Below are 11,587 nucleotides of genomic sequence, written 5' to 3' on the forward strand. Positions count from 1 at the left end.
CAGATGCAAAAACAAAACATCCCTTAAAACCCCGGGATGGGGCTAAAGGGAGGAAAAAGAAAGTAAAGGGAGAAAAGTAAATATGAGGACATGCAAAACAAAAAGAGCCTGGTGAAAAGTTTAAACACATTTATTTAAAATACAATTTATAAAACGTTTATCTGCATACTTTAGGCGCGCTCTTGGGGAGAGCCGGGGGGCCGAGGCCGCCGCGCGTTCCCGGGAGCCCTGCAGCGCCGCCTCCTCCATCCGCGCGGGAAGAGGAGCCCCGGGAAGGCTGGCGTCCCCCCCGCCCGCAGGGCAGGAGCAGCCCGAGGCACTTCCCTTCCCGCCGCGTCGCGCGGTGCCGGCGGAGAAGGGCCCCGGTGCAACGAGCGGGGCCAGGATCGGAGGCACCCGGCTCGCGGGAGCCGCGGGCGGGCGCAGACTCTAACGGTGGCAACGCAGCCGCAGCTTTGTCGCTCGAACGGTGCCGTGGGCTCCAACGGGAGAGCCAACGGGAGCACGTAAGGAACGAGGCGGTGACCGCGGTTATTGCTCGTGTCTGCGGCCCTTCCCGCGGCCCCGGGCACAGCCCGAGCCCTGCCCGAGCGCCCTGAGTAAACGCGAGGACCCGGCCCCTGCGGGCGCCGCGCCGGTCCCGCCTCGCAGCGGAGCAGATCGCGGCACGGGGGCCAGCAGACGATTCCATCTCTTTGCACACACGTACTTTTATTTCACCAGTAATTTCCTTTTTTTTTTTTTTTTTTTTCAAACTGCATTTCTGTACACGTCTCGGTGTTTCCCCCTCGACGCGGGGCGGAAGATCCTCCGTACGGCCGCGTCTCCAGCGGTTCCCCGTCCCACCTACCCAAGGAACCGTCTCCCAACAGCCAGAGGGGTTTGAGCACGCAGCCGGCAGCGCAAGGAAGCGCCTAACGCGGCCCCGGCAGCTCCGCGCACAGCGAGAGGTGCTGGGGGGCAGGAAGCCGCCCGCGCGGGGCATTCCCGGCCTTCGGCACGGCGCCGCCGGAGCCGAGGCGCTACGCGTCCCCCCGGAGCCGCATCCCCTCGGAGCCACGGCCAGGGGAAGCTCCCCGGCCCCCACGGAGACCCGGCCCCGCGAGCGCTACCGAGCGCCCCTTGCTCCCAAGGTCTGGGATTCCGGGAAGTCAAAGGCACCCGGCCCGGCGCCCCTGGGATGGAGCCGGCGGCGGGCGCTGCCGTTCCGCGGGCGGCTCCCGGAGCCGAGCGGTGCTGCTCCGGGTGCAGCATTCCAGGCGTTTCCCGGAACCCGGCCGCATCCCCTTCTCCTCACACACAGGAGGATGGACTTTAAAGGGTCCTTTTCTTCCCTCTCTTCCTCAAGCCAGCAGAAAAAACACCAGCCGAGCTCGAACAGGCGCAATCCGTAAACGAGGTCATCGGACTCCACCGGCTGCCAAGGCCAAGGCACCGGGAAAGCCCAGGGACCCGGGAACCCGCTTCCATTTGCTTGACAGCGGGAGAAACACAGAACAAGAAGCTAAGCTCGCCAAATCCTAGCCGTTAATGTCACAGAAATTCATGGAAACTCCCTGTACAACGCGTAACTACCTCTTGGTTAAAACAAGCTAAACGGTTAAAACCCTTCCCATGCGCTCTGCTGAAAGTCAATCCGATACACGAACAGAAAACAGCAACAACAGAGAGAAAAAAGAAAAAAAAAGGAAAAAAAAAAAAAAAAAAGAAAAGAGATCCTTTGAAACAGAACTTGCTCTTAGAGTGATGAGGACAACATGCGCGTCCGGGGAGGCTTCCCACTTTCCTCCTCCCTCCAATGCCAGGTCATGAGCACAACGAACATTATTGCTGGCGCTGGCTTCAACCGTCGCGGCCCCCGCGCCCCTCGGCGCCCGCGCGACTCCTCGAGGCCCCCTTGCCCTCCCCTTTCCTCGTACGGGGCCTGGGGACGGCCCTTGTCGCACGCCGGTCACAGTGGGTGGAGCGGGGAGGTCACAGTGCGTGGGGTTTGAAGGTCACAGTGGGCAGAGCAAAGGGGAAAAACGAAAACAAAAAAAAAATTAGGTATCACAGTGCAAGTAAACCAGGTAGTTCCCTTTGCTCGAGTCCGTTTGTGCGCGGCGCGGCCCGCGGCGCTGACCCTGCCTCCTGCAGCATGAGCGCTCGCCCGCCTCTATCTGCGCTGCTTGAAGCCCTGCGAGCCGTCGGGACCCAGCGGCTGCCTGATCACATTGTTGGGCTGCCTGGTGTCCTCCGGCTGGGAGATCCGCGGCGGCCTGCGGGGAGAGAGCAGGGTCAGAGGCAGCGCGCGGCGGCGCCGCCGGCTCCGCATGCGCCCGCGCAAGGGCATCGCCGCGCTGCCCGCGAGCGGGGACGCGGCCCGGGACTAAGCACGACTCTCCACGTGCAAGGATGGAGAATCTTATTTTCAGCAACCAAAAATCCACACTGGGGTCGGGGAGGGGGGCACTTCTATTTAAGTCCTTCCTTTAACTCCTGCGTGTTGGAGCTTTAGGATGTTTAGGCGCCAGGAGCTTTAGCTCTGAGGGAGCTGGGCCTGTTCAGCCTGGAGAAGAGAAGGCTGAGAGGGGACCTGAGCAGTGTCTACAAGTACCTCAAGGGAGGCAGTGAGGAGGATGGTGCCGGCCTCTTTTCAGTGGTGGCCACTGACAGAACTAGAGGTAACGGCCACAAACTGAAGCACCAAAAGTTCCACAGGAACTTAAGGAAAAATTTCTTCCCAGTGAGGGTGCCAGAGCCCTGGAACAGGCTGCCCAGAGAGGTTGTGGAGTCTCCTTCTCTGGAGATCTTCAAACCCGCTTGGACGCAGTCCTGTGCCACGTGCTCTAGGTGACCCTGCGTGTGCAGGGGGGTTGGACTGGATGATCTCTAGAGGTCCCTTCCAACCTTGGGCATTCAATGACTCTATGATTCTATATCCCTTTGGCCACCAAGGCACCCGCAGCTCCTCCACGGGCCTCACTTCACGAAGGGCAGCTTCCCGCTATGTAGGAGCTGGCGAGGCCCAGGCACACAGCGCTGCCGCCACGGCCTCCTCACCTATCCAGGATTGGCTTCTCCTGCTCCTCCTCGGGGCTGGCGCTGCCCAATATTCGTTTCCGGGCTTCGGCGTATTCCGCTTCCCTCTGCGCCAGGGACTTCACCGGGAAGGCCGGCCTGCTGGCGGAGTTGGGGTTGCTGAGCACGCCGTTGGTCGTCGGCCTCTTCAGGATGCGGATCTGCGGCGGGGGGCCCGCGGGCAGGCTCTCGTCCTGGATCACCAGCGGCACTTTGGGAGGAGATTTGGATTTTCTGCTGTTTAGGAGGAAAACACGTCCCATCGGTTACTTGTCTCCTACCACAAGGGCGTTCTTGGCTCTGCGCGTGAACGCAGCCCGGCCACATGTCACTGCCGTGACTAAGAGGCAGCCTGTAGTAATTAAAGACCTGGCTACATTTGTCACCCTAAACTACACAGACAGGCAGCTCTGCAGGACGTTGGGCTCTGCAAGGGACACAGAACCCATCTCTGCCATGCAGGGTGTCTTCAAACTCGAGCGAGGCAAGGGAAAGCCAACACCGAGCAAAACAAGCTCCCTTTTAAACAGGCAGACAGCCTGAAGTTTTGCTGCTGGTGCCTGCTTTAAGGATTAACTTCAGATTTTAGTATCTTGATAGCCCATTTAGCCTTCTTTGGGGACAGAAACTGCAAGTTTTGTGCCTTAAACATCAAAGATTTTCAAAAAAAAAAAGACTCTGAAACACTTATACTCAAATGACATTAGCCTAAGCATCTTGCTTCTACTCCCTTCATTTTTTTTAGACCGCCTCTCACCAGCAATTCTGGCCTTTCACTTCAGCCCTGTCATTTCACTCTTGGAGCCAGTTGTGGCCCAAGGTATCAGCACCCCAATTTGGAGAGTCCCTTCTCTGGGTGGAAATCCCAGAGAAATAACAGGGTGTCTGACCTCGCAGGGGTCTAGTGAGAATCAGAGGGACAGGGAGGGGCTAAAAAAGGACATCTTGGAAGTATGTAGCAACAAGGGAGCTGGAGGAGAAGGCAGGAACATCCCTCTGCACCGACAGCACGCCAAGGTAAGTGGGAAAGAGACCTCCCTCACGCAAGGCACGGGAGCCAATTCCGGGCTCCAGGCTGGGATTGCCCAATTCACCCATTTCTTCCTGTGAGTGGCTTTTCCTGAAAAGGCTTCCCGTAGCCGTAGCCACATCCAGGCTTGCAGACCCGGCCCTGAAGTAAAACCACTCAAGAATCTTCCCGCTACCCCGGTATGGATCGGAAGGGCCACCTAGTGGCACGAGTAGAGAGATTCCCTATTTCCTAACTCGATCCCAGAGTTACCTACGTGTCACAGAATTCCCAAGGGACCCGCTCTCCCCAGGCCTCCAAGACACCCGGCTGCACCGCAGGGAAACAAGGCTGGGTTTCCAGCCGCGCGGTACCATTACCTTTCCTTCTGGGTGATCTTCAGCTTCTTTTCCAACCGTCTGTCTATTTCCTGCAAGGGAAAGGCAAAAAAAATAAAAAATTAGAGATCATTTTGGAGAACAAATCTGTGTGGCCAAATTCATTTGGAAGGGGCAACCCACGGGAGATGGGAGGTCGGAGCAGGAATGCCGGGAGTTCGGCACTCCGGCACTTCTCCTGCATGGAGAGGTTCCTGCCCCTCTTCACACGTGCCCAAAGATCTGCTGCACGGAGCCTTCCAACCTTTCCCTCATGCGTTTCCCTTCCCGATGGAGCATCTACAGGAAAAGGCAGAACCCTGCGGGCCAAGGGAACGTGGCTTTAGGCACGACCAAGTTTCACGTGTTCCCTAGCGAAAGGCTTTAACCTCTGCAATCCAAACGGCCGCACAGAAAATCCTCACTCAACAGAATAATCAAGGGAGGTTGCATTTTTCATATTATTTATGTATTTAACATACAACTGTACTCTGAGGCTGCAGTTTTCTCACGAGGAGCAAAGCAGCCAAGGGCTCGACACGTCATTGAAGCGACGGCCAAACTGCAGTTAAATCCTCCCGTCAAGGGCAAAGACACCTGCAGTTTCCTTCCTCTTCGAGGGGACTCTTGAGCTTATGACAAAAGAGTAAAACACATCCAGAAGCGGCTTGGGAGCCGCGGAGTTCATGGATCAGGTGCCTCCCGCTGCAACGGCCGAGGGGAGGGAAGGAGGGAGACGGAGCCCGGCGCACGGAGGACACGGCGCGGGGAAGGCTGCGCGTTCAGGACCACCCTGTGTTTGTTTCGCAGCTTCATCCTTCACTTTTCGGCGCTGCAGGGACAAGCAAGGGCCAGACGCCCAGCAGGGCCCCGGTGTCCCCCGTGAGGCGGCCCAGGGTCCCCACCAGCCACAGGGGAGCTTCTTAGTGTCAAGGAGCAACAACAGGGGCAGCTAGAACATCCTCTGTGTTGTAACACCTATAACAAGGGCCAGAGGCACTACATATTTCTCCAAAACGTTTTCCTCCTGGAGCTTTTGAATGCCCAGATTAACCCTGCGCTTTTGCAGTGAAAATCACCGTGCAGGAGCTGGAGAAGCGACAGCTCCTCGGTGAGCTCGGTGGGCCCCGCTCCCTGCACGAGCCGCGTGGAGGCCAAATCAGGGCCCGACTCGCGGCACAAGCACCAGAAACGCAACAGGAACCCAGAGCCACGAGGCCACCGGAGAGGCCGTGGCGCCGGGGACATCGCGCGGGGCATCCCCACGAGCTGGACAGGTCCAAAAAGCAGCTATTAACTTTGTGACACTGCGAACTGGCTCGGGAGCCTCCTCAGCGCGTGCTGACGTAGAGGTCCTAACCATGGTCTGCATCCCCATCTGCCCTACAAAAGCCCTCCCCAAAGATTAGGGAAACATCTCACCGCACTATTTTTAGTGCCATTATGTCCCGGTGCTAAGAAGCGCCCGGCAAACAGCGCGAAGACGACACTGCGCTTTGACATTTAAGCCGCGTTCGCAGAGGACGACGTAATGGAAGCCGGAATCCAGCTCCGGGCACCCCGGAGCGCGACAGCGATTTGGATAAACAGCAATAAGCTACTCCTTAAAACGTGACCTAAGAGCCAGCAGGACGCCAACCTGCTGCTTTATCCGATACTCCCGAGGGGTCTCGGGATCGGAGGGCTCAGCTGGCCCTGCCGTCTCTGTACGCTGTCCCCGCGGCTCGGAGGGGACGCGGGGTCGTCCCTGCCGCCCTGCACGCTGTCCCCACAGCTTGGAGGGGACACAGGGCTGGCCCTGCCATCCCCCCGCGCTGTCCCCATGGGACTGACGGCGGGGCCGAGCTCTCCATTGCGGCAACCACCACAGCCACGTGGGACCCGTAATGAGGAGCGGCCCCGGGAGCGCTGCCCGCACCGGCCTTCCGAAGGGGCCACGGCTCCGCGCAGGCTCCTCGTGCGTCCCAGCCTGCTCCCGAACCACGGCTGCACGTTACCCCTCTGGGACCCTTCAGCATTCTCTCCATCCCGTACCATAGGAAGGTATTTTCCCCCCTTTTACCCCCAAAATGAGGTTACTGTGCGGAAAGCAAGCAGAAACGGCCCCGTCCCTCCTGCTGGGCTCGGAGCAAGTTCTTGCCTCGAAACACGCCAGCGTTCAAACACCCCTCTCTGCAGAGACAACACCACGTTCTTCGGTGTATTTATTTATGGAGATGACTCTGGAGCACAACCCTCCAGCATCACTCGCTCACACAACCCAGCTGTGAAGACCAAGCCCAGGAGAGCAAGTTGGGTCCGGAGCGGCGCGCTCCTGTGCCGGTACCAAACCGAGCCCTGTCTCACCGACACCACCAGGAGATACTGCGGTGTTTTTATAAAGCCCAGGAGATAAACCTCGAGGCCTGGTTAATGATTGCTTCTTTAGCAGACAGGGGTTTTTAGCATCTGAGGTTACCCGAGCTGTTAATGGATACCTACAGCAAGCTGCTGACTCGCTGCTTCCTGCGACACTGAAAACAAGGGCAGCAGGAGGTATCTCCAAACGGGAATCCTCAGTAGCCGCCTATTTCTGTCATTCAGAGATAAATCAACAGGCCATTAATTAGCAGAGCATTCCCATTCCTGAGGCTATTGGGACGGGGCTGCTCCATTAATTAATTCACTAAGTGGCTCTGCACAGACGATGCAGAGGCGCCGAGTGAAACGCTGTCCTGGGAAGGAGCCTGATCTTACAGGCACTGCATGGGATTCCCAGCGGGAAGACACGGGAGAGGAGCTCTTTGGGGGCCTGCAGCTCCCATACAAGCGCTCCTCAGACCTCCTCCAACGTGCAAATCTGGAATACGCTGACGCCACTTCCCACTCCGGGATAAAAACAAACAAAAAGCAAAGGTTAAACCCCAGCATCAGCCTCCAAGAGCCCTGCCAAGGAGCCGGCTTCCCGCACGAGCCCCTCACCTGGCCCAGCGACGCGGCACGAGGGCAGGTATTTCTGAAAATACGTAGATTTTCATGGGTAAGCCCCCTCCCCACGCAGCGACAGCCCCCGGGACGCGCGGGTGCTCGAGGGGCTGCGACTGCTTTGAAACAAGTAACAGAAACGGAGACTGCTCCCGACGGAGCTGGGAGGAGCGGGCTGGCTGGCGGCAACATCCCAGGGCCCAGGTGGTAGCAGCGGGATGCTCATTCCCAGCCTAAGGATTTCCTTTATGGAAGAATCTGCCTCTGCCTAAGCAACGCTGAACAGTTGGAATGGAAACTTTCGTTTCGCCATGTCAACATTATAACCAATCCCTAACGCAAATACTTAGTAAATGTTTCAGGAGAGAAAAAAAAATCATTTTCATCCATAATAATCCATCTTGTCCTCACAGCACTTGTGTATGACCTGGAAAGATGATCCGTGGGTTTTCCTCACGCACGGGCCGGGAGGAGAGGCCCAACAGCAGCCGTTTGTCCCTCTCCCCTCTGACCCGCGTGCACTTTGAGCCCTTCAGCGCCGGCCTGGCCCAAACCCAGGTGAAACCTCCGCGCCGGCCGGTGCCCGCGGGCAGAGGGAGGCAGGAGCCGGGGACCGCGGCAGAACCGTGCGCTGAGCGCGCGGGGACACAGAGCGAGCGCCGCCGCGCCGGAGCGCACGCACCGGCGGGATGGATCCCTCCGGAGAGCTGGGAATCCGAGGGGATGAGAGCCGGGCAGCCAGGAGGAGCCCGGGCTCCGCATCACGCCAGGCTGCGCTGCAGGCGCCAACCGGAGACCCCTGCAAACCAACTCGCGCAAACCGAACAAAAATGATTAAAAAATAAATAAAACCCCCAACCATCCCCTTGCTTTCAATTACTAGGAGCGGTCAGTTAACGTGTTATCTACACAAGCGTATCCCTGACTTGAAATAAGTTACTAATTAGCAAGAGAGTGGCATTCTCCAATTCCAGATAGCTGTGTTTTATTTATAGGAACAAGCAATCAGTTCAAGCAAAGAGCACCAATTTGGACTTGCCTGTTCCCTGTGATCCCTGGTTTCCATTCCCATCTATGAGCAAAGCTTCAACATGAAGCTTAATTATTATTTGTAAGCAGGTGAGTCGTCTCGGGCATAACAAACACACCCCCTCATCGGAGAGTCTCCTCTTTCCTAAAGCCAGGTGGCTGCACAAAGGAAAACTCAGCTATGCATTAAGTAATATTAGTGGCTATTAACCCAGCCCGGGTCTTTGAAGGCTCACACTCCACTTCTGCCTCTGTCACGAGCCTCTTGCAACACCTTGGACAACTCACTCCTGTCCTTCACACATCACTCCTCCATCTACAGCTGGGGACAAGCAGGAGGTCCCCGTTTCCCAAAGATCCCAGGGATCCACGCACCCGAGATGACCAAGCCAAGATAAAGCAGGGCCTTTATAACAAACATTTACAGACATCTCAGTTCTGCTGCATGAGAGCCACAGCTCCTCGCTGACGCTCTCAGGCCTGCGAAATTCCGGCAGGAGATGAAGCTGCCGGAGCAGAGGGCACCTGCTGAGCGCGCGGTCGCTCCGGCTGCTGGCACTCGCCAAAGGAGAAGCTCCTTTTTCTCCAGTAAACATGCAGTAATTCAGATGCCAAGGAAAACTAAAAGACAAAAAGAAGCTGCATTAAAGAGAACAAAAACATTTAAGTAGCTGTATCGTAGCTAAATTTTGTATATTTTAAATATACAGCCAAAGGGTGGAGTATAAATAAATTACATGCCAGAAATAGGCAACATATCTCAGAAGCTCAGTCCTCGGAAATGTTCCAGAGCTGTTCCACTGTGTTTCTACTATTTCCTCAGGGATTAAAGGCTGATGTTGGAAACAGTTTTGGGCCAAACTCCACCTATGCGACGCATACGTCGATAGCATCCACCTCACAAAGACCTACATGGGAAGCATTGCAGATAGCTGCTGAAGAGTCTATAGAATAACACAGGTCAGGTTTGCGTTGCTGACTGTGTCAAGGATTAAAACATACTTAAATGTTTAAAGTTGCTTCTTAACACCTACATTTACTGCTTCATTGACTATTCCTATTCCATACTGACCAGGCTACCAGGCCGCGTGCCTTTAGCTTGGGCTCCTGTGCCACCCTGAAGGGCAACCTGCACCTGATAAGATACACGTGTGAGGAAACAAAGGAGACTCTTTGAGACCAAAACGAAGCTTTTTCTGTATGTAATTTCCCCCCTCGCACTTCCAGCGCATCGGTCTCATTACGGCACTTCTCAGACTCACCTGCCTCTAGAGCAGGTTTTTTCCCCGAGGAAGAGCAAGCGAGCCCAAAATAATCTTTCAGCGGGCGAGCAAGCGAGGCAGTCACGCCGTCTGCGCCGCACCTGCGCCTCTTCCTGTGCTCTGTTCCTGTTTCTCTCTTCTGAAGTCGTCTACTCGGGTAGCTTTGATTTTCTGCAGCATCTCAGAGACCCACCGTGTACCAGCATCAACCCGGGCCAGGAAAAAACGCCGCACAAGATCAGCTTCTCCTCTCTTCTCCTCTTCCCCTTCATCTTTTAGCTTCCTGCGGCCACAGGCAGCAGCAGAGGGGCTCTTTCCTGCGGGCCGCAGTTTGTGAATGACCTTCCTGGAACCTCCTGGTGATGGGCGCAGACCCAGCCCGAGAGCAGCTCCCGGCTTTGCCCTTGCGGAACAGCAGGTTCTTCACGGCGATTCCAGCCGCCTTCCCAGGCAGGCAAAGCCTGGACACCCGCAAAGCGGCTGCGCGGCCGCCGCTGCCTCCTCACACACCTCCCCGCTCCCCAGGGAATTCCAGGGCGCAGAGGTGCTGGGAAAAGGCTCTATGGAGCAACCAAGGGATTTCCCCGGGAGGGCTTTAAAACCACAGTGAGAGGTGTGAGCCGGGAGGACAGACGGGGAGGACCAAGCGATGCCTCCCCGAGCAGCCGGTTGCTCAGGGCTCCGAGGCGCGAGCTGAGCCCCGTCCGGGAGGCCTCGGCCGGCGCTGGGACGAGCCCCGCGAGGCACCACGGCCACGAGGGCTGCTCCCCGCGGCAGCTGCGCGGGCGCGTTGGGTTACCGGCTCCCTCCTGCCGGCGTCCGTCCCGCCAGGCGTAACCCAATCTCCCCAGCTCCTCGCACAGCCTCCCCGGGCACCCCCGTTCGCCAACGGGCTAAGGAACCTGCCCGGCCCGTGGGCTGCCCGCGCAGCAGCGAGGGGCCTCGTCCCGCCGGCGGGACACGCGCGGGAGCTCCCGGCACGGCGCAGAACCGCGGCCGCGGAGCCGCCTGCTGCGGGCCGAGCCGGAGCCCCGCGGCGAGACCTGCCCTCGGCCGCCACAGGGAGGCCCGGGAAGGGCAGCCCGGCGCAGCGATGGCGAAAGGGCCCCCGCGGCCCGCGCAGGTGCCCGCCGGCCACGCACACGCCGAGGGGGCGGCGGGACACGCTGCGGGCGGCCCGCGGCGCCCGCCCCTCCGCGGGCTCGCGCGGGGAGGGCAGGGCGCTGCCACCCGGCCCCGCGGAGCCCCAGGGGACGCGAACGGCTGCCTGGGAGCCGGGAGGGAGCCCCCGAGCGCACGGGGGAAACCGCGCGTGGGAGAAGCGGCCCCACGCGGGCGGAGGCCGCGGCCCCTTTAAGAGGCCTAGCCGGCGCCGAGGGCACGGCGCCGCGCGCCCGCGGCCGCCGCGCGGGCGCTCCCGGCCCGGCGCCCCGCCGCCCCCGCGCCGCTCGGCGCCCGCGCTCACCCCGCTGTCGGCCGCCTCCTCCCAGCTCTCGGCGACCTCCTCATCTTCCATTTTAATTCTCCTCCGCCGCCGCCGCCGCCAGCCCGCGCCCCGCGCATGCGCGCGGCTCCCCGGCGCTTGCGCCGCCACCGCCGACCAGCGCGCCCGCCGCGCGCATGCGCGCCGCGCCGCGCGGGGACGGAGCACGCGGGGGTGGGGGGGAGAGGGAGCGGCGCATGCGCACTGCGCCGCGACGGCGGCCACGTGCCGCGGTGAGGGGCGGCGCGGGGCGCGCTCGCCCCCTGATGGCGGGCGGAGCGGGCGCGCGGCTCCCGCGGCCCCCGCGCGGGGCTGGCAGAGGGACACGAGGGTCCTGAGGCACCCGCGAGGGGCGGACTTGCGTCACACGTGCTCTGGGGCACCTATATGCTGCCGACATAGG

The 11,587-nt window shown here is 59.3% G+C and overlaps 1 protein-coding gene across 2 annotated transcripts; it reads right to left on the bottom strand.

Annotated features, from left to right (window-relative positions):
* Nucleotides 1-1,510: 1,510 nt before the first annotated feature.
* Nucleotides 1,511-11,305, bottom strand: SZRD1 (SUZ RNA binding domain containing 1). 2 transcript variants are annotated; one of them, XM_088529518.1, is made up of 4 exons: nucleotides 11,167-11,305; nucleotides 4,450-4,499; nucleotides 3,043-3,297; nucleotides 1,511-2,258 (listed from the first exon to the last, which is right to left on the bottom strand). In XM_088529518.1, exons 1-4 carry the CDS (start codon nucleotides 11,215-11,217, stop codon nucleotides 2,156-2,158), a joined length of 459 nt encoding a protein of 152 aa, XP_088385644.1. In that variant the 5' UTR covers nucleotides 11,218-11,305; the 3' UTR covers nucleotides 1,511-2,155. The 2 variants fall into 2 exon arrangements, with proteins under 2 accessions (XP_088385644.1, XP_088385643.1); XM_088529517.1 differs by having other exon boundaries at nucleotides 3,043-3,294; nucleotides 11,167-11,288.
* Nucleotides 11,306-11,587: the final 282 nt, after the last annotated feature.

The sequence above is a fragment of the Tinamus guttatus genome, unplaced genomic scaffold, assembly GCF_059628265.1.
Source record: "Tinamus guttatus ecotype Peru unplaced genomic scaffold, ASM5962826v1 Tinamus_guttatus_pri_ptg000332l, whole genome shotgun sequence".
Taxonomy (NCBI): Eukaryota; Metazoa; Chordata; class Aves; order Tinamiformes; family Tinamidae; genus Tinamus; species Tinamus guttatus.

Excerpts from the sequence above, each read along its gene's own strand:
- SZRD1 (XM_088529518.1), bottom strand. The coding sequence starts at position 11,217 with ATGGAAGATGAGGAGGTCGCCGAGAGCTGGGAGGAGGCGGCCGACAGC. Across the intron at positions 3,298-4,449 it reads AAGATCACCCAGAAGGAAAG|CAGAAAATCCAAATCTCCTC; the intron begins GTAATGGTACCG and ends CCTCCTAAACAG. Across the intron at positions 2,259-3,042 it reads GAGAAGCCAATCCTGGATAG|GCCGCCGCGGATCTCCCAGC; the intron begins GTGAGGAGGCCG and ends CTCTCCCCGCAG.